This window comes from Sus scrofa, chromosome 13, assembly GCF_054392235.1.
Source record: "Sus scrofa isolate SSC_HxYL_T2T_F1_AM1 chromosome 13, Sscrofa_HxYL_maternal_Yorkshire_Landrace_v2.0, whole genome shotgun sequence".
Classification (NCBI taxonomy): domain Eukaryota; kingdom Metazoa; phylum Chordata; class Mammalia; order Artiodactyla; family Suidae; genus Sus; species Sus scrofa.
In genome coordinates this window covers 76,073,513-76,098,963 of record NC_139395.1, presented here as the reverse complement: position 1 = coordinate 76,098,963, position 25,451 = coordinate 76,073,513, and the positions used below count along the sequence as shown (strand labels likewise).

Here is a 25,451-nt window from a genome sequence, read left to right as displayed (position 1 = left end):
GAGTAACCCAACAGAGCAGTTACTCCCTATGCTTATTTGTTATGTGCAGATCTAGGTGCCTTCATCCAAAATAGCAGACTCCCTGGGGAGCTTGGGGTGAAGGCTGCCGTTATCTCTGCCCTCTTGGGTCTGACAGTGAGCCTCCATTTAAAGTGTGGTGACTGCTGCAGTATATGGACCACACAGAGATACCATTACGTCTGCCTCAGGGGATCAAGAGGAAGTTTCCAGAGTAGGAGGCATTTCAAACAGGACTCGGGGAGCGTGCCAGGCCAAGGCAAAGTAGGCACGTCCCACATGGAGCAGGGGCCTCTGAATACAGCGCCAGGGCAGGGCATACCAGCAGCGCAGGACAGGGAGCTGGGAGACCTAGGCAGGCCAAGCATGCAGGGTATGGCGGTGGATTCCTTCTTATGCAGAAGGCTGTCAGGACAGGGAAGGAGGTGGTCTGGGCTTCTGAGGGGCATTAGTGACAGCAGTATCCAGAGGCTATCACAGGTGAAAGGCAACCAGGCTCAGAACTTAGACAGTCCTATATAAGCAAGTGGTGTAGGATGCTGGTCAGGAGCCAGGGTGCCTCCCTTCCAACCCCTGCTCCCCCAGCCCCAGCTGGGGCACTCTGGGCATGCCACATAGCCTCCAGGTGTCCCAATTCAGTGGTGACTATTAGCATACTGGGAGGAAGAGTGGGCACAGAATGAGTTCCTGATGACAATCAAGAGGGAGGAGACGGATGACATCAAGGTTTCCAGCTAGGGTGACTGGAAGGGTGGTGGTGGGGAGTCCACTGACCTAGATGCAGAATGCACCCTCCAGTGGGTGGAGGACAGGAGCTGACACGCGTGCTTGGGGTCACGTGGACTTAAAGCCCACACAGCTAGAAATGCCTAATGGGGATTTGCACAGAAATCCGGAGACTGGTGGAGAGGTGGGACCAGGAGCTGTACCTCAGAGAGAAGTTGGCATAAATGGGAGCCGAAAGCCATGGGAATGGACAAGGTCACCCAGGGAGCTTGGAGAAAAAAGTGACACACAGGCTGGAGACCGGGTGGCAGCATTTCACATATTGTAAGGTTAGCTGTCTAGATTCTGCTAAGTCTTGGTGTTCACTACTAGGAAAGCCTCTACAGGAGGCAAGGAAATAGCACAGCACGAGGCCATTGGGAAGGGACTGACACAGAACGTGGCACTCTGGGGTCAGACGGTCAGAGAGGGCTTTCAGATAGAAGCGCCGGACTCCTGAGCCACATACACAGATCCCTGGAGGAAGGGGCCACCTGAGCCTGTGCAGAAAGGTGGTAAACAAGCTGACAGAATGTACTGTGGTAGAGGCAGTGAAGGAAAAAGGGAGATCACCACCACCCCAACCCTTGACCAAAAAAGGAAATAAAAACTAGAAGCCTCTTTCCCTGAATTCCCATTTACTAGCTGAGTAAGTGACCACCCTCTCTGGAGACTTAGGATATTAGTCATCTGCTGGGTAGTTGCCTCAAGCCTAGCATTGCTCTAACAGGGGGTGAAGAACACCGAACAAAGGGGTTAAGACATGGTTCTCTTCCTTAAACAACTTTCTATCTAAACAGCAAAGATTCCACGCCCACGGGGGCTGGCAGAAGTTTTCTGTAAATGGCCCCAAGGTAAATATTCTAAGGATTTGCTGGCCATTCCATCTCTGGTACAACCCCTCAACTCTGCCCTTGCAGCATGAGAGCAGCTGGAGACAGACTAAAGGAGTAAGGATAGCTGTTCTAATAAAACTTTATTTACAAAAGCAGGCGGCAGCTGGATTCGACCTTCCAGCCAAGGTTTGCCAACCCTGGACTAACCTGTCATAGGAGAGGAGAATCTGGTGTCAGCATGCAAGTTTGGAAGAGCACTCTATCCTCAGAAGGACTAGAGAAAGTTAGGAAGAGGAAGAAAGGACAATTCAGATGTGCTATGGATTGGATAGGATACAATGAAGTGATGGCTCAACTGACAACTATTTTCAAGTCTTCTCTGACATATTTTTGGTGGTCCTTTGTCAAATTTTGGAGATTGTGGAAAACTTGAGGTTTCCTCTGAGGATAGTTTCTCTTAGAAACTAATTCCTACAATTCCCACTGCAGCGCAATGGATTAGGTTGCTTAGGTTGCTGCAGAGGTGTGGGTTCAATCCCCAGCCCAGCAGAGTGAGTTAAAGAATCCAGTGTTGGTCATAAGTGCAGCTGAGATTCAATCCCTGGACTGGGAACTTCCACAGGCTGTGGGTATGGTCAGAAAAAAACAAACAAACAAACAAACAAAAAAAAACCTTAATTCTTGCTTATGGGTCTTATAGAAAGGAAGGAGAAACACTTTGTTTCCAAAGATTCCCCCCAGCTCCTCAACAACTGCCATCCTCTGAGAGAAGGCCAGAAGCAGGGATATATGCAATCATTCATTTCTGCCTACACTGGTGGTTCAGCTACTCGGGAAAGGAGAAAACGTAGCCTGGGTTTCCAGTTCCTCTACAGGCACAAGCCAGGATAACTAACCTTCCCCTCAGACTACCTCAAAAGGACTGAGCTTCTCGAACCCAAGTGACAAGGAACATGCTGACTATCTTTGCAAGAATGTCTTGCCCTGAACTTCAGAACCTGGTGCCAGTGGGTCCAGGCATCTTCTCTTGTTACTTGGAGAGTTGTGGGCAATCATGCAAGTCTTACACTCCCAACCATGGGAGCTTCTTTGGGATTTTGGGTTTTCACTTCCAAACCTGGATCTAGATCAAAGACTCCTGTTCAATGACATGCCAGTTTCCTGGGAATGGAGAAGAAAGATGTATGTCCGCAGATGACTGGGACCAAAAAGTGACATAATAATGATAATAATAACACAGAGAAGGAAAGGAAAGGTCCTGGGTCAGGGAGCAGTTAACTGCATTGCCCGTTGCTTTCGGCTTCACCTGTAACATCTGTTAGTGTAAATACCTGATAACTGAGGCGATGAAGACTTCCCTGCCTCCTGGGCCTCTAAAATCACTTCAAACGTAGAAACAGTCAGAGAGATGGAGGTGAATTGTGTGTGAAAACAACATAAATAGCACAGCCCCCAGGCTCACTGGATCATCAACCATGACACAGAAGCAAAATTTAAGAAGTTGGATTTTTGACAGAAAAATTTAATAAAATGAACCTCATTTTAAAATAATCAAGGCAGCATTAATACAAATAATCACTGCCTCATTTTGAGAGCCTTCTAGGACCCTGGCTTTGAGTGAGGCACTTTCTGTGAATCACCTTCTTCTGGGCAGGAGCTGGGCTGAGCGGTCAAGGGCACTGCCCCGAGCCCTGAGGGACTGAGGAGACAGGAGTGGAACAGGCCTTCCTGCTCCACCACACCAGCCCCAGGGCAGCAGCTCCTTCCTGCAGCTCTACCTGACATTACTCTCTTTAATCCTCTCAACATGAGCAAAAGGGAGGGACTCAGTTTTTCCAATTCTCTTTTCACAAGTGAGAAAACTGAGTTTCAGCGTGTCCTGAGAAAGTCCAAGGTCACCCTGCCGGTTGGAACTCCAGCCCAGGTGTTTCCGCTTTGGAAGCCAAGTTCCTTCTCCTGCACGCCTGCCCTACTGGGTAGTGTCCCCCCAAGTCCCTGACCCCATGCCACCCACTCACCATGGAGGGCCCACTGGCAGCACCTACAAGCCCTCCCTGAACCAGGCCAGGGTGCTTTGCTGTCCAGACCCTTGTGGTTTCCGCTGAAGGGCAGAGTGCCTGGGGGAGCCTGCTGGGGCCCCACCACCTGCCTCCCTCTTACTGTCATGGTAACACCCCCCACGCCAGGGAGAAAGCAGGCTCCTGACTCTGATGCTGGCCACACTCTTCTCCCACATGGATAAAACCCGAGGTCAGAAAACACCGCTCAGAAGTGACTCATTTCTGACTTCTCTGCCAAACACAACACCCTTTTACGTAACTCGCTTGCACACCACTCTCCTCCTCCTGGGGTGGCTGCCCTGTCAAACCAAGGCTGATCTTCCTCACCAGCTGGCCCCCCATTTCCAGCAAAGGCAAAGCAAACTGCTTCTTACCCTCCCACCCCCGCTCCCCGGGGTCAGAGGGGGGTCTCCAGCGTGCTCTCTCCTCAGTGCCTTCTGTGGTGACTTCTTCTGGAAGGGGTGGGAGATTTCCTATCTAACACTGGCTCCTGGCCTGCTGTCTCAAGCCAACCTCAAAAAAAAAAAAAAAAAAAAAAATGTGGTGAGGGAAAGGCCCTTGGACGAGGGATTTCTCTCTCATCTCATCTCTCAGCTGAATCCTCAGCCAGCTTCCTGACAGAGCACTTCTCACAGTTTCCAACTCATACTGTGTACGTGCAGAGAAGAAAATCCTTTTTGGGTGTGTCTGGAGGCTAGACTTGGCATAGGAAGAGCCTTGGGCAGCCATTTGATACATGCAATTTGCTGTGCTTCTGCAACCGGAAACAATTAATCCCCCCCACCACCAAATCTTTTTGGATCTGTCCCCTTTATTTGCTGAACGGTTCTCTGTGGTCAGATCAGCACATATATCCTCAACCATCTGTATGTGCTTAAAACACCCCAAACACTAGGTGTGTTGAAAGATCCATTCTACTCCTTCTCTGCCCCAGGTGAGACCAGCCTCTGTGTTCCTGTAGGAAAGAGGAAGTGGGGGAACATTCCCCCGGGTGCTGGTGGGAACATCTCAGGAGGAAGGAAACACACAAAAATTGGCAAGGACTCGGAGGACGGATATGCAAGTGCCATGAGACTTGCTGAGCCCCTGCATGTGCCAAAAATTAATTCACAAGCAAATGCTTATTTTATAGTTTCCCACTTTGCTACAAAACATCAAGCAGAAAGGAAAGATTTCTTCTGGGGGCTGGTAGGAAGTGGGTGGCACTGGAGAGGGCAGAAAGAAAGCAGGAGTTACTCTTAAAGGGAAGCTTGATCCCATGGCTCCACGATGTCACCTGTTCCAGGGGACCCCCCGGGGGGCAGTCCCACCTCCTTGTTCCTGTAAGCAGGGGATAACACCATGAAGTCTGAGCCACTCTGACGGCACCCAGGGAGGAGAAGTTTGGGAGGTGATATCCATCCTCAGATGTTATCACCATCACAGAAGCCAGGGCAGGGACAGAAGAGACTGGAAGACTTGGAGTCCACTGTGTCAGGCCAGGAAATATCCTCAGTTTGGCTGCCAGGCATTTCAGGGCTGAAGTGATGATGTGACAGATTGCAAGGCTTCAGGAGAAGGAAGTAATTCTCCCTGTGAGAGTTCCTAGTAAGCACGGTAGGCCCTTAGTTTTGGATTCCCATCAGCTGAATTCTCTTAGAACTTCCGAAGAGCTATGGTCCCCAGTGAACTTATCCTCAGTATAAGGGTGAATTTTCACATATCCTCAAAAGGGGAAGGACATGAGTTGACACTTCTGCAAAGATGGGACTGAACTTTCAGAGGGAACAGAGCTCCCCAACAGCAGGGACGATGGTGTCTTCCTTTTTTGCAGCTATAGCACCCAACTCAGGGGCTTGACTGACCTATGGTAGGTGTTCATCAATTATAACTGGGATATGTGGGGGGGGGTGTTCTCTGCAGGGGACTCCCACAACTCCCTCTCCCCTTGGTGCACACATCCAGTTCACACCAAGAGGTGCAAGTCTTCTCCCCTCCCTCTGAGGCTGGGCTCGTCGTCTCTCTGGCACTTTGACTGGTACAATATGGCGGACGCGTTATACAAGGAGTTCAAGCCCAGGCGTTAAAATGACTGGTAGCTCCTACATCTCACTTCCCCAAACACAATTTCTTAGAAGCCAGCCGTCATACTCTAAGAAGCCTAAACCACACAGAGAGGCCACATGGAGGAGAACCAAGGTGACAGCCCCCGCTCAGCAACCAGCTGAGAGCCAGCACCTGTGCCACAGTCATACAAGGGGCCATCTTGGCCATTTCTGCCCAGTCAAGTCCCTGGTGACCACAGCCCCAGCCAGGACCACCCAGAGGAAGGAGACCCACCCAGCTGAGCCCACACCCACAGAAACACAACAAGTGTCAGAACAGCCATTGCTTTAAGCCCCTATGTTTTGTGACATTTAGTTAATCAACAGTAAGACAACTAAAACAGGTGGTGGGGGAGGAGGGGACAGGAAGCACGTGACACTTAGCTCAGGCTCTGTCTGGTTCTGTATCTCTGAGGAAGTCACAACCCTCCTTGACCCCCCATTTCCCTCATCTCCATAATGGGGTGACACACACTCAGCACCCCTCACAGACCAACCAGGAGACTCGGACAAGACAGCCAGAGGAAAAGTACTTCATAAAAAAAAGCCAAAAAGCAACTGGATGCTGTTCCCATTTGTCTTCTCTGCTGAGCTCTGCAGCCATAAGCCCACCCCTGGCCCACATACATCTCTGGCTTTGGAGATGACAAGGTGTTGCCTTCTGAAACCAAGAAAATCATCTTCCTTTATAAAGCACCTGCCTTCTTCTTGGAATCTTTATCATCCTCCTGAGGAAGGAAGCTGTTACAGGCAAGGAGGGGTTTGGGGAGCCAAGCTGCCTTGGTTCAAACCTTGGCTCTGCTACTTCCCGCTTGCATGATGAGGGACAAGTTCCTCAACTACTTTGGGCTTTAGTTTCTGCACCTACCTCCTAGGGAGATTGTGAGGGTTAAATAAGTTGATACGTGAGAAGAACTTGAGCCTAGTTCCTGGTCCACAGCAAGCCCTTAATAAATGCTGGTCATCATCATCACGTTATGGTTTATACTTAAGTTTTTTTTTTCCTTCCCTTTTTAGGGCCACATCTGTGGCATGTCGAAGTTCCCAGGCTAGGGGTCGAACCGGAGCTACAGCTGCCAGCCTATCCCGCAGCCATGGGATTCAAGCTGAGTCTGTGACCTACACCACAGCTCACAGCAACCCTGGATCCCTTACCCACTTAGCGAGGCCAGGGATCAAACCTGCGTCCTCATGGATACTAGTCAGATTCATTTCTGATGTACCACAATGGGAACTCCCTATACCTAAGTTTTTTAATGATCAAACAGTAAAACTGACTTTTCTGCGGTGCAGCTTTTGACACATGTATCGATGTGTATTCAAAGTAGGACACACAACAGTGATGTCACCCAAAAAACTCCTCTGTGCCATTTCCTTAGAGTCAGATTCTCTCCTCAGCCCTAAGCTGGCAAACACTGCCCTGTCCTCCAGCACTCCAGCCTTGACCTTGAAGAATGTCACATAAACAGAACCACCCCAGGTGTCACCTTCTGACACTGGCTTCTTTTCACTAAGCCTCATACCTCTGAGGTATACCCCTGTCATGGCATTTATCAAAAGTTGATTCTCTTTTACTGCTGAATGGTATTCTGTTGTATGGACAGACCAGACTTTGTCCAATCATCATTTTTTAAATAATTATTTTCATAAGCCAGGGAAGAAAAAAATTTCAGAAATGGAGCCAGCCAGCCATTACTACTGGGTCCTAAGAATTCATGGGAAAATATCGAATAATTGCTCAAAAGTCCTGATTCAAAGGGAGAAAGGAACCTAAGAGTCCATGTGTATGTATGTCATGTGCATGACAGACACAGGAACAGAAACCCTGGGTGACTTTTCTATTCCCACACAAAACTGGACTGGAAAGCAGGTCTCGCTCGCTGTCTTCTCCAGGTCAAGGATGCTCCACACCAAGGGAAGGTACTAGTATACCAAAAGGCTCTTTTGCAGCCCTCCTGTGGATGGCAGCACACAGGTATGCAACTATGCAGCCCCTGGGACTCCAGACTCCAGTGGGACGGTCCTTTCCACTACCTGTCATCGAGCAACACGAATCCAGGGCAGCCCACCTGACCACAGGCCAACTTCCCTTCCTGGGACTTTGACACATCACAGTGAACGGGAAACGAAAATGGGTGGTGAGCTCCAGCCCGAACCCACCCTGCTTCAAAGGCAGACAGCACTGTGGCAATGACTGACAGCCACCACTGTGGCCTTGACCCAGCTCACACTAACCCCCCAGCTGCTCATTTATTCCTTTGAACTGGCTTCTCTGGAGCAAGACAGAACTGAATCACCTCCCTGGGGCTTCAGGGTGTCTGTCCTTAGCTGGCCCCAGATAATCTGAATTCCACATCATTTTCTCCAGAGAAAGACAAGCCCGGGGCCAAGGAGATCTCACAAATCAACTCCAGACTAGAATCAATCTTCCTGGAACCATAGGTCTTTCATGAGGCATTGACCCCTCGCATCCTGGCAGAGGGCTCCCAGGCCATCCCCCACCCCACAAGCACACTGGCTCCTCTAATGATCAACAGTTCCACTCCCTGAGAGGCTGGTTCTGGAACCCCACTGTGGCATTTCATCTGCAGCCTGAGCATATGAGTAACAAATGTGTGAAAACATGAAACTAATATTCATAATTACTTTACAAGATAAAGAACTTGAAGGAAAAACAGCTTCTGTGTGCCTTGCCATCACCATCGGGGTACACTGTGAAAAACACGGCATCTCGCCAGAAATTCAGACTCCATCTCGCCAGCCAGGCTCAGCGCCGGCGGCCCTCAGCCCCCTCGAGCCCTTCCCCACGCTTCATTATTCCTTAAGGAACAGTGTCTCCTTGTGTCTCGTCATCCAGACTCAGTAAAGCCTTGAAAGCAGCTGGCCCTTTGACCTTCTCGCTCCCTCATGCAGTCAGGTGACATCCTGAACACCCTGAGTTAACTATAAATGGGTCCAAGGCAGTAGCCTTAAGGAGGGAGGGTTGGTGATGCTCCATGCGTGATATCCTGTCCCCACCAGCTTTTTCTCCAATTTTTTCTTCTTTCTTTTTTTTTTGGCCGCCCTGTGGCATATGAAGCGCCTGGGCCAGGGATCCGATTGATTCAAGCCACAGCTGCAACCTATACCCTCACCTTGCGGCAACTCTGCATGCTTTAACCCACACTCTCGGTCCAGCATCAAACCTGCATCCTGGTGCTGCAGAGATGCCGCCAATTCTGTTGGGCCACAATGATAACTCCTCCATTTTTCTCTTTTTTAATAGAGGTATAACTTAGGTAGAGTACCGCACACCAATTTTAACTGTATGACTCACACAGTTTGCAATAGATTTATGCCCATGTAACCACCACCATGACCAAAATGTAGCACATCTCCAACACCCCAAAAGGTTCCCTTATGTTCCTCCTGGAAAAAAATCGCCCCCTCCCCCACAATGACCAATTATATCACACATTCATTTTAAATTCAGGCTTTCATTATCTCTCTCCTAAATTATTTCTAATTAATTTAAATTACTGGACTCCCTCCTTCTAGATCCTGTTTTCCTCAATTTATCTGTCAGATTTGCAGCTCTACATTACAACCCCAAGGGCCATTGGGGGTCTGCCCTGCTACTGTATACAACCACCAAGAGATCCCCAGCCCCTGTCACTGTCGTCTACCAGCTCTGCTTGTTCTGAAGGACTCAACCCCTATTCTGTAAGCATGCCTACCTCTGAGCCTCCTCTACCATGCACTGTGACCCAGGCTCCCCATACCCCAGCTCCAAGCCCAACTTCCAATGGTCAGACCCACACCCATCCTTTAAAGCCCATCTCATCAAAAAACCTCTCATCAGCTCCTCACATCGATGTTTTTACTTCTTCCTTGTAGAGTCTGTAGCATCCTTCCTGCCTTGTAGATGGTACTACATGTCATTCTTGAGACACAGCTTCTCATGTGCATGTATAACCAAGTTTTATATTCTTGCTAGAATTTCAAGTTCCTGAAGACTGATCTTCCAGGATTTCTCAAATTAGCAGAGTTTGTTTTTTTAAATTGTGGATTAGAGGGAATAACTTAGGGTTTCTAACATTTTATTTGGCCAGTAGGGTGAAAAAACTTAAACTGTCACCCACTATCAACACCACTTAATTAAAGACATTAGAGCTTAAAAAAAAAAAAAAAAAACCAAAAAACTGGACAGGATGTAACCTCAGAATAAAATGGTTCTATTGTTGTTCACACTGATACATTTGGTTTATGAAAAACAGACCATATTGCCCTTGTTTCCACACTTGACTGTGCCTGGAGAAAATTCTCATAGACCAACTGGCCGCAATGTCTGGAAACCCTAGTGGTGCACCATGTACACAGAAAGTGCTCAATAAATGTGTAACATGTACATAGAAGGTGCTCAATAAATGTGTAGTTGACTAATCTAGTCAGTGGGAAGCACATGGTTCACAGACCAGGAGCGTTTCTTCCATTCCCGCACACGAACATGGTAGAGGGCGTGCAAGTCCTAACAGTTAGAGGAACCACAGGACTCACTTGCACACACTATCAGACTCACATGGGGCAAAATCAAACAGCAAGCCCACATGTTACAGGTCACAGAAGACCTGTGTGACAACTCAGCCATGTAGCAGACTCTCCTACTGGCACAAATATCACCTTAGGGCAGCACATATAATGAACTTCAAAAAGTATGTGCTGGGGCAAGTGGGAATGGAGGGTAAGGAGACAGGGTTGCCATGGCCACTGGGCAGGCACAGGGCACCTGGATGCAAGAGGGAGCGGTGCTGAAACCCAGGAGGCCTGGGCTGGGGTGCAGCTTCCATGGGAAGAAATGCCCCTTTAAAACCTGCACAAAGAACCTAAAGTTCTTTAATCCAGACTCTGAATTTAAATGCATGACCAAGAATATAAAGTCGAGTCAAATATATATATATAAGGGTGAATTTTATGGTATATAAATGAAATCCCAATCAAAAGCTATTACTAAAATTGTGTGTTTGTACATATAGACACACACACAGCTAAGTAAACCCTTATTCAGAGCCAACAAAGAATGAAGAGTTCATGACTAAGGGACACAAACTATTTAAAGGAACTTTAACTGCCATTTCCATGTGAAAAGTGTGTATATATTATTAAAATTCATGAAAATTGCTTCTTTAAGGACTTCTAAGAATTCTACTTCTTTTTATTTTAAAATATGTATCACACCCAAACAACAAAAAGGTCTCTACTCATCTTTGACCAAGCTAGCGTGGCTTTCCCCTATTGGCTCCTATTAGTTCAAATTGATTCAGTTCTCTTGAGCTTTTTAGTTAAAAGGCTGAGAAATGGTTAGCAAGAGCTGCAAGGTCCAGAGATATAAAAAAATCTAAATAGCACGCACAGTCCAAACTCTTCTGTTCATCCTGTGATGGGATCCTCTACAATCTTGGATAAAAACTGTAAATAGCAAATATATTTCATTCAATTATTCATTGAACAAACATCTATGAGTTATCTATGGTGCTCCAAACACTGGGCCAATTTTCTTTGCACATCCTCAGTGACTTGTCAATTTTCAAACATAACTCATATTTTAGAACCAAGCCTGGATTACGACTGGATGACCAGAGCAAAGTATCAACTGAATTTGTTTTTCCGAACAACATAATCCTGTGCCCTAAGAATGAGCTATTCCTCGTTCAAGAGTCTCAGCACCAGCCTGGTTTCTGGCTCCCAGAACAGAGCCTCCTTCCATTCGCCAAGGACGCCACACCAGCTGCCTTCCTACCTGTATGGTGGTATTGCCTCCTTCCAGAAGGGCGATGGCCAGGAGAATGCTCTCATGAAACACTCGGTCACTGGACGCATTCATTATGAGGTCGATGACCAGATTGGAGGCCCCCTCCTTGTCAAGGTGGCACTGAACCTCAGCCAGGCTCATCTCACCCCTGCTCATGGAGCTGGACCCGGAACCTCCCCCTAGGAAGATGGAACATTGCTCTTATTATCCACAACCAGAGAAGCTAACTTTCATTGCATACATACTGTGTACCAACACTTTATGCTGTAAACATATTAAAGGTACTATCTCTTTGAACCTTTTAAAACAATCCCACAAGGAAGGTTCTTATCATTAACACAGAGATGAAGCCACTTGTCCAAGGACACCTACTGTGGCTTGTAAATAACAGAGGTGAGACCTGAATACAGCAGATAAGATAAGGAAGAATAGTACATTTCAAACAAGAGACCTAAAGCCATGGGGCCAAGATTCTCCCTTATGTTAAAATCCAGTGATCTGAGGCAGAATGATTAAAAAGTGACTTGTGTTTAAAAGACAAACCAGCAGTTCCTGTTGTGGCTCATTGGTTTAAGAACCCAACTAGTATCCATGAGGATGCAGTTCGATTCCTGGCCTCACTCAGTGGGTTAATGACCCGGTCTTGCCATGAGCTGTGGTGTAGGTCACAGACGCAGCTCGGATCCCGTGTTGTTGTGTCTATGGCATAGGCCAGCAGCTGCAGCTCTCATTCGACCCCTAGCCTGGGAACTTCCATATGGCACATCTGCAGCCCTAAAAAGAAAAAAGAAAAAGAAAAAAAGACAAACCAAACTTAAATACTTCTTGGAACACTGTGAAGAAGTCTAGCCTATAATGATCACTTTAGCCCTCTTTCTAAGAAACCCAGCTACCCCAAACTCACCTTCCACATAATTTGTGTCTGCTCACCCATTCATTCAATAAATATTTACTCAATACTTGGCATGGAGCCAAGAGCTAGGGGCAGAGGAATGAACAAAACAAAGTTTGTGTTCTCATAGAGCTTCAGATGAGACAAATATACTCAGGAAGAGATGGCCTGTGCCATTTAGTTGAACGGATTCCAACTGTGTTTAGAAAGTGCCTATTTAAGAACGTGCATTATTATCGGCAAAAAATGAAATATTAATGTACCTGGGGAAATGGAGATCAATTTTAGAAAAACAGAAAATCAGTCCTTCACTGCAGAGCTCAGTTCAGTGCCAGCTCCTTTGTGTTTCTTGCCCTTGACTTTCTAGATCTAGTGCTTTTATAGTACAAGGTGAACAATGGCTGGCGTAGCTTCTCTCCAACAGCTTCTTAAAGCAGAACCTGTCTCTGATGTCTTTCTAAACCCCCCTCATGATGCCCCTCCAGGATCTCACATATTCTTTGAACAAACCCATTATAGAAATTAAAGAAATAGTTTCAAGGTGTTGCAAGAGGAACTTTTGCTTGACTACCACTGAAAATGTTTGGATGAGAAGCTAAGATCCATTTCCAGGGTACCCTGATAATGGCGTCTTCGTTGAAGCTGCAGGGCTCCATGGACTGAGTAGATCTGCTCCACATTTTCAACTGGCGAGAAACACAAGGTCCCTCCCCAGAAGTTGCCAGGAAAAATTTTTTAAGCATCAAGTATTTCTGTGCTCCCTGCCGAACCTACCAAGGATCAGAAGTGCCTAAGTCATCATTACAGACCAGGAATCGGGCAACTCATGTTTGTGCTTCGAGCACAGAACTACTGGCCCCCTCAAAACCAACACCATCACCCATAGCTGAAATCCAGTGCTTTTGCAGCTTTTACTTCTATTTGTGTTTACAGTGTCTGGGGACTCCTTCCAGGATGTGCTTTTAAGCCATCCTATGCAGGGATTTCTTTGTGTAAACTCTCCTAAGACTTTGGAGAGGCACAAAGAGTGGGCATTAGAATTAGATATAATTGGCTTCATATAACAGACCAGTCATGAACAAGTTCCACTTTCCTCTGTTCCACAGGGCTAACAGCAGTTCCTACCAGGGAGTGGGTAACTTAGAGGAGAAAAGGCGATTAAAGAAGCCAAAATGCTTGGAAAAGCTCCAGGCTCAGGAAGTGTATAATAAACAGGGTCTTTCACCTTCCTCACTACCAGTGTCATTCTCATTTTATGGGAAAACACGAGTCCTAATGACCAAAAGAAAATGTGGAATGAAGGCAAGTTCCTTGAGTCATTCAAGTATCACCAAGAGGGCCACTGCACAGGAAAGAAGGGTGAACGCTTAGCCAAAAACAAATTGAAGGGAAATTTTTGTAGACATCAATGTGATGGTGGGCCAAAGACAAAACAAATGGCATGAATAACACATTTGTGACCCAAATTCATCTGTGAGAGTTTCAACCTGCTAAACAGACCCATGCATGCAGCTCGCTTGTGGCACACTCAATTCACGCATGCGGCTAACTGCACACCACACAGCCTACCTCCTCCCCCAGGCTTGCCGGGTCCTCCTGGTGACAGCGGGCCATTGCCAAAGCTGGTGAGGCTCTCTCTTCTTCCTGAAGGTCTGATGTTTCCATAGTAACGGTTGACCAAAATCTGTCTGAGGGCCTCACCCTTAATTCAAACAGGATAATGAAATCAGGTTCTGAATTCAATGCATAACTGAGTGACTAACATTTAAAGAAAAGCACAGGAGTACTCAGTTATAATTGGCTCAGTCTCACTCAGTGAAAAAATAAATTAGTAACAATAAAAGCATTTGGGAACTCTGAAGTTAACTTCTTCAATATTTTCTCAGGAAACCATATCATAAAAAACATCAGTCTATAATATTAAATATCTGAAAGCACTCTCTTACATAGTGATAAAGATAGAATATTAAGCTGGAAGGGCAACTAACCGTAACAAAACAAATAAACAAATCCCTTTGGGGTAAGCCAATAAAATTTAGACAAATTGAAAAATTTACAAGTCCTCTTCCATAAAACAATATAAAAACATTACTCCAACCACAGCATTCATTCCCAAGGTTCTATGAAAATATTAAAGTATCAGAGTCCTAGAGTAACTAAAATAAGAAGCTGAAAGAAATCCTTCTTACAGAAGTAGTCAATAGGCCAAATGGTGAAGAAAATGTAATGCTACAGAAAAAAAATTAGTGGCAGATATCGGATATGTTGATCAAAAACAAGAAGCATGGATGAAATGACATTTGGGTTTTGCTTTGAAATAATCTGGGAGGAGGGGACAAGCTGGGTATACATGAGACAAGAGTGGGCATGGGTTATAATCAGTGAAGCTGAGTTAATGACTGAGGGTTCTCAAAACTCTTCAAAATATGCAATTTGTATATATTTGAAAATGTCCATTAAAAAAACCTTAAAAAGGCATTAATATCGAAGGGATCCTGAGCAGAGAACAGAACAATACTTCCCCATCACTCTAACCAAAAAAAAAATTACAACTTTGATTTGTTCTCGAATCCTACAGGACACTGTCAAGGCAGCAGAAAGTGGTGGGACTGCTTTTCAGCTCTAATTCATGTGCAGCCTTTATGAGGGGGTCCCACACCACCTCCTGATCTGAAAGTTTCTCAAAATCAAAGGCAGTGTGGAGTTTCCCCGATTCTCTCAGGCCCAGAGAAGGAAGTCCCAGAGTTGCTCTGGTACATCACTGAGAGCTGAGTGAGGAGTCTAGCACAGAGCAGAGATGTTGAAACACAGCACGTCTGACACAAGGATGCAAGAGTTCTTTCCAAGAGACCTGCAGCCGTAACATGAGTCAGTGGAATTTATAGGGATTTGCTAATCAGCTCTAAGAATAGGTCTAGGGACTTCAAGGAGGGTGTTTGCAAAATAAGATGGGAGGGAGCAGACAGGTGGGAGAGGAACCTCCCAAGGCTGCTGGGGAGGCAAGGGGCACTGTGAGAGAGGCAGGACCTGGGAAAACAGACAAAGGCAGAAAACTCCTTAGCTCAACTGTCAAAGTGATGGAAGGTCCCCGAACTACAGAGCCTGATTTTTCTCCTTTGCTAGTTCACATTGCTGCTCTAAGACCCAAGGGATGAAGGGGATGGAGTAGACAGGAGAGAGAGGAGGGGAGGTGGTCCTGATTTTTAACTCAAAGTTCAGGAATGAAAAATCTCAATTTTCCTTTCCCGTTCCATCCACAACTATGTGTCAAGTAAATAAGTGTAGTCATTTAATTGTAGTCAAGCAAATGAATATTTCTACTATCACTTGAAACTCATTTCCTACCTCGACCAACAGTAAATTCAAGATTCCGACAGTACTTTCAATGAAGAAACTATTGGTGATGTTTAAAAATACTTTAAAAATAACCTATGTTCAGTGTAATATTCATTCATGGCCTAGAAAACCCCATTTGGGTATAAAGATAGATAGAGCTTTGCACCAGTACAAACATATCAACACCCTCCAAAGCAGTCATTGAGAGTGCAGTGATTTTGAAAGGCTGACCTCCTAAGACAAACACAAATTTCAAAGGAATGTTCAAGAGAGCCTACAAAGAAAGAAAAAGGGGAAAGACAAGGTTAACTCCATGTTGAAGCTAACAGTGTATTAAATACCATTTCTTTTTGTCAACACAATGATGTATCTATTTGATTTTCTTTCTAAAGTTGTAGGCTTTGAGTTCCCATTGTAGGGATGGTTGGCAGGAAACCGTCCCAATTTTTTACTGGATTCTCGTGGGCATCACAAGAACATTGTTTGCACAGTACAAGGCTGGACTGAGACCTGTCAGTTGCAGCTGCACCAGACAACCAATGTTGCCATCATGGCAAGAATCTGGAAGATCACCAGGGTGAATGGTCAAAGGCAGGGTGACTGTCACCAGCCAACAAATACCTATCCATTAAGGAAGTCTCAACCAAAAGGCTTCACACTGTGATCCCATCTAGGATCAGAGTGGCTCAGTTAGATTTTTTGCTCCTTGTAGTTTTGAGGATAATCGGCAAGATCCTGGTCAGTTGGCACTCAAGGAAGCAGAAGGTAGAGAAAAAAGCATATGCTGCCTGGGAACACGTGGACTCCAGGAACAGGAACTTGACATTTATGCAGCCCGGATGCCAAAGTGAAGTTACAAAGGGATCTCACATTACCATTTTGCCTCTCCTTCCACAGAGAAACCCTAGCAGTTACCATAGCGACCAATGCATCAAATGGTACATTTTTTCCCCCATAAGGGAGTATCAGAAAATGTGTTCATTATGGAACACACACACATACACACTCTCTACCCCACAAACTTTTAATTTTTTCCCTTTTATTTACAAGGGTTCTTTTTATTATAAGGTTTTTGGTACATATTCATCTCACCTTCTCGCCACAAAAATAAATAAATAAGCACATTTTAAGACAAGGGGAAAAAAGAGAACACGTGGGATTTGCTTTTTTTTTTTAAGTAAGAGATTCTTTCCTTTTCTGAAAGAATAAAGACTGAAAATTTGAGGTAAAAAAGGGAAAGAGAAAATGGATAAACATTATTACAAGTTATGCAAATCCCTAGTGTGAAAACTTAGGTTCAAGGAAAATTCTGTTTTCCTGAGCTTGTGGTTTAATTTAGGAAAAATTAAAATCTGCAGAGAAAAGCCTTCCTAATCATCTTGATATAAATTGCTCAACAGCACTAAGCTGTTCACAGTGTACCAGGCTGAGAAAGCTGATTGCAGAGGAAGAAAAAAAGTCACTTCCCAAATAATATCACTTCTCTAGCTCTCACATTTGGCCATGCAGCCCTTTTTTCCCAAAGGAGTTTTCCCCTAGCAGTTTACACCAACAGTATGCAAACAAATATCAGATGTTTGTCTCGGGTAAGATATTACCTAAGACCGAGAGGAGACAAAGGCAAAGAGTTTCATTTGCATTACGTGTCGGGTGAAAATGGTGAAAACGGCAGGTCATTGATGTATAGCCAAGAAACCAAGCTCCTGCCTTGCTACTTGGTTCAAAAGGGTTTCATTTGGTCAATTAAACAAGTGGCTGATGAACTGTGTGGGAACATAGACCACTGCTGAACAAGTCACGAAGTTACTCACGCCACACACAATGGAGAGAAAAAGGGAACTTTGGGCTGCCAAGTTCCAGCCATTTAAAAACCAGGGGCCTCTCATGTGAGCAGTGAGCCTCTCACACCTCAGTCAGCATGAAAGCAGTGCCCTGACTGAAAAATACCTTCCTTTTCCTACTCCTGTTGTCTATCAAGTCACTGCTGCATCTCAGTCTCCAGGCAACTATAGTCATTAACATCCCTTCTCAGGGTCCAGCACTGTGCTAAGTGCTGCAAGTGCACAGCTGTGCAACGAGTCCTAAGGGGTGGAGATCATTATCCCCATTTTACAGCAGGAGGATCTGAGGCACAGGGAGGTTTAATAATGTGCTCCCAATCACACAGGGAGGGACTGTTTCTAATTCCAAAGTTCATGCACTCAGGCCACACCCAATGCCATATCTCCCAAGAACCTCGGGCTTTGAGGGACAGCTATGTGTCTTTACCAAGTGCCTCCAAGACACAGGAAAATTATTGAAGGACAAGCAAGGATGGAAAAAACAGGAATGTAAGGTGCCCTTGATCAATGGACTTCAGGAGACACTGGATGCTGAAGGGGAAGGGCTAAATGCCAACTTCCTAGAAGCACTTATTTGGTCATAGTCTGAGAAACCCCAGTCGCAAGAGAGAGGAATGGATTCAGGAAGTGGTGGGACTGGGCAGGGGCTAAAGTGTGAGCCAAACGAAGGTGCACCAGCCACCTGTTCATCTCAGACAAACATTCTCCAGGACACTTTTCTAGATACTCTTTGCAATGACTGCTGGTTTCCTAAACTCATGACTTGAGTAAGGTACCCAAGCTCTCTGACTTTCCATCTCCTCATCTCTGAAATGGGATGAAGGTTGTGTCATTGGGTCAAACTCAGGATTAATAAAAACTGATGTGTTAACATAGGTAAAAGTCTCAGGCATAGCCATCAGCAGAAGATAAGCACCTAGAAAAGTGGAATAGTTGGTATTTTCCAAAAACGGGTAATGTGAAATCAGTGGTCAGCATGCTGGAGACGTATGGAACCTTCTAGGAAATGGTTTAGCAATGCATCAGCAGCACTTTCAGAAAGTATCTACCCCTTGGCCTAGAAATTCCCCTTTTAGGGATCTACCCACAGAGGTACACACTTGATCATTTGTTCGTCAAAGGAAAATATTACAAAGTACTGGTTAATTTGCGGAGCTTTAGGCAGCCACTGACTATTCAAAGACTTTCAGAGAAAATGCTCATATACAATATTAAATGACAAAAGGAGGGAACAAAAGCTATATACCTGGAATAATCCCAATGATAATGGCGGGGTGTGTGTGTGTATACACTGGCACACATTCTCATGTATGTGAAAAAGTGGGCAGGAGCAAATACTAAATCATTAGCAGCTTTTATAGCTAAGTAGTATATTAACTTTTTTTTCATTTTTGTTTATTATAAATGGTCCATAATGATATGCTACAGGGGGAAAAAAAAAACTTTTTTAAAGACTACACCTAAGAAAAAGCTACCCCAGACAAAGAAGAGAGGATGTGAAAAGCCAACTTAGTCAATATTTAGAGAGTGGCTGGAAGCAGGGCTTGAGCAGGGAGGAATCGCCAGTTAGTTTCATTTATATAAATGGCTATGGTTGGTCCCGAGCCAATTAATGCTTTAACCATGACAACAACAACTGTCTGTCTATAAGTCACAGCGTGCGGCTGAGGGCAGTGGTGTGGCCATGGGCTCCCAACATCCAGGACTACGTACCCTTTTATGGTCCTCCAGTTGCCTCAGGGGTGGACTCGGTTCAAGCTCCTGCTAAGCATGTGGAAATGTCATTTCAGTATGACACTAGGAAGACACCCCCCTCCTCAGGATCCATCACAAATAAAAGACACAGAGAGCACATACACAGCAAACACTTCCACAGAAGGAGCACAGGCCTGTGTTTGGTTCCCCCAGACAGAGATCGACGCTCCCTTACTTTGGACACTGCTGAACAACCGCCCCATCCCCCACCCTCGTGAACCATTTAAAACAAGCAGGCACAAGACTTTTGGGCCAGTATTATTCTTTGCAAAGATTATATAAAAAGGAAGTTCAATCTTATGTATATTTACAAGAACCCAAAAGAGTTTATAATGCAAGACTCAGCCGGGCAGGTCCTTATATGATTCATACATGCACAACTGCACAGCACATGCTTAAGAACATCACTGCAGACACATACACGGGACCTCAGCTCTCCCCAGCCCACCAGCACACAGTGTTTTCATCAGGACTGTTGAGGCTGCAGAGCTCAGATCAGAATATTAGAGACTGATCTTTACAAAGCATCCCCGCTGGACCTCATCTATTCGATCATCTGTTTCATTTCTGATGTTGCCTTTCAAATAAAGTATACTTGGTTTTAGCTTTGACTCCTGTGATGCCTGAGCTGTTTCTGAAAGTAAATGTTCATGTTGGAAACATGTCTCCCCCCAAAAGCTTCTGGGAAACTTAATTTATGTATTCATTTTTGTCTTTTTAGGGCCACACCTGTGGCATATGGAAGTTCCCAGCCTAGGGGTCAAATCAGAACTGTAGCCACTGGCTTACACCACAGCTCAGGGCAATGCCAGATCCTTAACCCACTGAGCAAGGCCAGGGATCGAACCTGCATCCTCAGGGATAGTAGTTGGGTTCATTACCTCTGAGCCATGATGGGAACTACTCTGGTTACTTTAGATACTTTAATTCATTCTGGCCCCTCTTTTGCAGGCTGAGGTAGCAGAGACAGGAAGAAGACAAAGACTGCTCTGTGTAACTACAGCTTTATCAGCAGCTCTCACAAAAACTTTAGACGAATGTGCAGAACTTCAAATTTACTTCATCTCTGCACAAGACCCATGGTTCTGTGTTTTGAAATGGCAGAAAAATCTGAATATTTTAGTGTTTCTCAACAACATCTCAAGATGGAGATGAATGGTTTTGTGTAAAAACCTTCTGAGAGCCACATGCTCCCCCAGAGGGACACTATGGTTTAAGCTCCCCCAGGGGGACCCCGCGGTTTAAGCTCCAGCTTCTCAGAACTTTCTATACCACGAGTCATCCTATTCCAGCCAGGATCAGGCTCCAGCCAGGCCAGAGTCCTCCCTCCTACACCTACCCAGGGGACAGACACGACTCCACAACAACTCACACACTCAGCCAGGAACACTGACAAGTCCCATATTTGCTGGCACTGCAAATACAGGGGAGCAACACACACCTCGGTGGAGTTCTCCGAATCCGGAGCTTGGGGAAGCTGCTTGGGAGGAAAACGAAGCATGTTAGTGACAGCACGTGCATCTCGTGGGCCACAGAGAAGTCCGGAGACCCACACTCAAGGACCAAATATGGAGAGACAAGCTCAACAATGAGATGACTGGGCTGCGGCACCCACAGAAGGGGCTATCAGCCATCGAGGGCAGGAGGTACCCTCTCTTTTAAACCCAACTGAGTGGTTGTGCCAGAAGAGACAACTGGCCTGAGAGGGGGGAACGTATTAAGGAAAAAGAGAAAAAGGTCTACCACTGACCAAGAAGGAAGTATATCTTTAAAAAAAAAGATATCAAAGGAGGAACTACTGCACACCTGTAATTCATTGGTCCACAGGGAGGAGAAGTGATACAGCACATGCCCAGGGGCCTCAGGGGGAGGGTGTGGGGGGGTTGATGAGGATGGCCCCCTATCCACACTCTCCTGGGACAAGCCTGTCTTGTGGCCACTGCATCTTCCTGGGTCTTTCCTCCCTCCACATCTCGGCTCTGCATCGGTGGGCAAGAGATGAGCTGGCTGGGGATTGACAAAGCCTCTCCTGCCCAGCGTCTCTCGGAGAAAGGAAGGCTCCCAGCTGCAGGGTCACTGGCTGGTTCACTGTCACACCGTGCACTCCCTCAGGGATCCAGGGACTGGCTCCCCGCCCCCTCCTGTCACACACTGCCTCTGACTCCCCCTAGATTTCATTATATCCAACAATATACATATACATTATGTCCAACCATATTATGTCCAACATAAACAAGAGGCAAGATGATGGCCCCTAAGGAAATGGAAGGGAATGGTAGGGCAGCTAAAAAGAAGGTGTGGCTCAAAAGTTCACAGCTCCACGTGAAGGCAGTGCCACCAGTCTGTTCACCAAAGGGCACATGCTCAAAGAAGGGACTGATGTCAGATATAACTGCCAGATGCCATCCCAGGCTGCCCTGGATCAAAGTCATGCACCAGGTGTGGCTGGCTGGTTCAAGGTACAATCTGGGGCCATGGAATAAAGCCAAGGCTCACGTGGCAACTGACTGACCTTGGCCTCCTTTGGCGGGGCCTCCAGCCACAGAGCACACCTCTCTGGAGGCCAGAGGCCAGAGTGTGGCTGTTGGGCAGTGAGCCAGAGCAGGTGCTGAAAGTATGGGGCGGGGGGAGGCAGAAGCTGTGAAATTTGGTGAGGTCTTAACCCAGCTCAGTGCTTGAGACCCCTTTTATGGTTTGATCCCCAAGATGGAAAAAAAATACTCATGATATAAGACAATTACTTTGTAACCTAATGATTCCTATCTTATTATTATTATTTTTTTCTATTTGCCAACAGGTAAAATGATGTAAAGATACCAGGGATCTCTTTAAGCACAAAGATTAAACTGATTTACCAAGGACAAGGAGGCATAAAAGTATGGTTGCTCACTCAACTCTGGACAGAGGAGCTTTCAGACCTGAGTCCAACTCTGCTAATCGGAGGGAGAAAATTTCCCTATGAAGCATTCAGTTTCCTGTTGGGGCGGGGAGGCACAGAGTGGGTAGCAAGGTCTTGACTAGCAAGGAAAACAAACAATATCAGATGTCAGGTGTATGTGCTGTCCAGATGATTTAAATAATATCATGATCCAAGAACACACTTTAACTCTATCCTTACATTCTGTATGCTTTAGGCTAAAGAATCAAAACTGTGCAAACATTTGTGCCATCTGCCTTTAGTACAAAAAGGACACGTAGGAAAAAGTAGAATTAAAGGAAATTTCCATGCATTTAAGAGCCATCAGAGATAGAGGTAGAAAAAAGTGCTACCTATCTTCTACAATTTGCCATGGACACATTCCACCAACACATCCTTGATTCTGATCCTATATGATCAGGACCAAAGGATTACAGGCATGGATTTACTGTGGGAACCTAAAGAGTTACCTTTTACTCCCTTTCCAAGCAAAATACAAGTTAAAGAAAAAGAAGATGGAAATGGAACTGGTGTGTCTTTTTAAAATTCTCTTTGTCTAAAGAAGCATCTTGAATTCTTTTAGAATGGTCATAGGTAGCATATAACTATTTCTTTTTTTTTTTTTTGCATTTTTTTTAATGGCCACACCCTTGGCATATGGAGGTTCCCAGGCTAGGGGGCTAATGAGAGCTACAGGTGCCAGCCTATGCCACAGTCACAGCAATGCCAGATCCAAGCCATGTCTGCAACCTATACTACAGCTCATGGCAACACTGGATCCTCATTCCACTGAGTGAGGCCAGGGATCGAACCTACTACCTCATGGTTCCTAGTTGGATTCGTTTCCACTGCACCACGATGGGAACTCCTGCAACTATTTCTTAAGCACTCAGAGATTAGTGGTTTCTGTTTTATGATTGCACTGATACTCTATGGTCTGCCTATACTGATATTATGTTGGTTTCATTTAATTTCTAAACCAAAAATTAAAACTATTGATCTTTTTTCATCAGAACATTACAGAAAGACTTTTGAGACAGCAGACTTTTTTTTTTTTTTTTTCAGCTTCAGAAATCACTACTTAAATAGGAGGAGGACACTTTTAATTCTAGCCACTCATCAAACAGAATGCAAAAACTGAGAGCAATGGACGGGAATCACGTGATTGTGGCTCATGTAGGCCCTGATGCTCTGTGTGACCCTCTGCCAATCATTGAACCCCTCTGGGCTTCTACTGCCTGACCTGCAGGCCAAGGGGACTGGAGCGGGTATTATTTAGGATTTCTTCCAATGAAGACATTAACTAATGCTTGGTATGTTTTCGTAAACTTCATAATATCTAACAGGCAAGTTCCCTAAATAACACAACCCAATAGGACCTAAAATGATTTCCAGGACGGAAAAGGCCAAATCAAGCCTGGCACAGAATTTGGTAAAATAACCAACAGCCTTTGCTAGCACTCCCTCCTAAGAAGATTTCAGCTCTATTGCCATGTGGGTAGGTGCTTTTATGGCAGAAAGCCACAATTTTGAAAAATATAAGCCTATTAATAAGCTATCTATGTTCAAACAGGATACCAGCTACATAAATATAATCCATGCTACACAAAGTAAAAGGTAATGTTTGGTAAATGAATGAACTGATTTTCTCAACACATTTTTATAATCAAAATTAATTTTTTTCCACACAGAAGGTCATCCTCAATGACCACACATTAAGGGAGAATATTTTGAGAAAATGAGTATGTTTGGATTTCACAAGTCTTTTCTTGTACTGCCTTCATCCCAGTACCAGACACTATATTCAGAGTCTGATGCCTCCAGTCAAGGTGAAGTCTCCCTAAACCAACAGTGACTGGCAATGATGTGATGTTGCCTGGTTTTGAACTTGGAAACCAACAATTGCTCCCTACTGCCTCTCCACGTTTCTTCTTAGATCTTAAGTCTTCCCAGGGCTTTTAGTCAAGGTCAGCAAAATCAGACTTCATAGGGAAAAGATTTCAAATGATGGGCTTTGAAATAAAAACTCAAAATGAATTTCAACGAAAAGGATCCCGAGTGTCCTTCCCAGATGAGGCCATGAATTAGGTCATCATAACCACAGCACTGGAGTAGTAACTAGATCTGGGCAGATAAGACCCTGAAATGATCGCTTTTTATACATAATGTTCCTAACATTTTATCCAGGGATGTACTTCTGCATAAATGAAGGACATTATATATTGTCCTTAAATAAAAAGAAACCCAGAGACTTCCTAGGGTTATTATTTATGGCATGTGCACAGCAGCACATGCTCACATACATGCTGTACACACATACATATATACATCAGTTTCATGTGTGTCTATTACAGGCCAGCACAGAGCACAGCCATAGAAATACCTTCTGTTTTCTGCTGCCACTAACATGAACCCTATTATCCCTGGGCTTCTAAAATTTTCCTTTGAAATAAGCTGTCTCCATCCATGAACCAACCCTAGCAGAGGCTGAATACAGTTCAATAAATGCAGCTGTATTATAGATCTAATTATCAGCCCATCAAAGAGAATTTATAATTTCCAACCCCCATGAATCAGCCTTCAGTTCCTTTCACCCACTCAATCTCAGAGGAGGGAAAAAATAAACAAGCAAATAGCGAATGGCCTTGCAAATATGTTTGCTGGGTCCTGTCTTTCTTGAGCCTTTGAAAAGCCACATTAAGAAAACAGAACGCCTGCAAGAAAACTGAGCTAAAATGGAACTTACCTAGTATTTTAGTAGAAAAATTTTAAATCTTTCCATTTGATAATAACCCAATGTCCTTTACTATGGCATTTGTTTTTAGAAACAAAGGAAGAAATATTTTAGTTCCAGTGATGCAGTTTCATCTATATTTTATAGGAAAAGTTCATCAGCAGTCAGAAGAGAAATTCATTTTTCAAAAATGCATTCTGACTTGATTAAATTATACAACTTCAGTCATGATGGAATCATCTCAACATTAAAAAAAGAAGAAGAAGAAAAAGAAAGAAAAAGGAAGAAAAAAAAAAAAAAAAAACTTCCCCAGATTCTGCAATAGCTTCTGTGTGCTCCGAGTTGAGCTTGGTTGCTCTCTGGTTGCCAGTGTCTAACAGTAAACAGCCCTGCTGCATTTATTGGCAATTACTGCTGAAGGTCAC

At 45.0% G+C, this 25,451-nt stretch overlaps 1 protein-coding gene across 8 annotated transcripts in view; it reads right to left on the bottom strand.

Annotated features, from left to right (window-relative positions):
* The window catches only part of ITPR1 (inositol 1,4,5-trisphosphate receptor type 1), a 330,566-nt gene that overhangs the window by 91,624 nt on the left and 213,491 nt on the right, over positions 1-25,451 (bottom strand). For 2 of the 8 annotated variants that reach the window (XM_021069277.2, XM_084989218.1), the window contains 4 exons: positions 20,817-20,852; positions 19,334-19,384; positions 14,013-14,145; positions 11,540-11,730 (listed from right to left, as the gene is read on the bottom strand). The exons of 2 other annotated variants lie outside the window; for them this stretch is intronic. In XM_021069277.2, coding sequence (XP_020924936.2) covers positions 11,540-11,730; positions 14,013-14,145; positions 19,334-19,384; positions 20,817-20,852 — 411 coding nt within the window. The remainder of the gene's footprint in view (positions 1-11,539; positions 11,731-14,012; positions 14,146-19,333; positions 19,385-20,816; positions 20,853-25,451) is intronic. 4 more of the 8 variants (XM_021069279.2, XM_021069284.2, XM_021069282.2 and 1 more) reach the window with 2 other exon arrangements.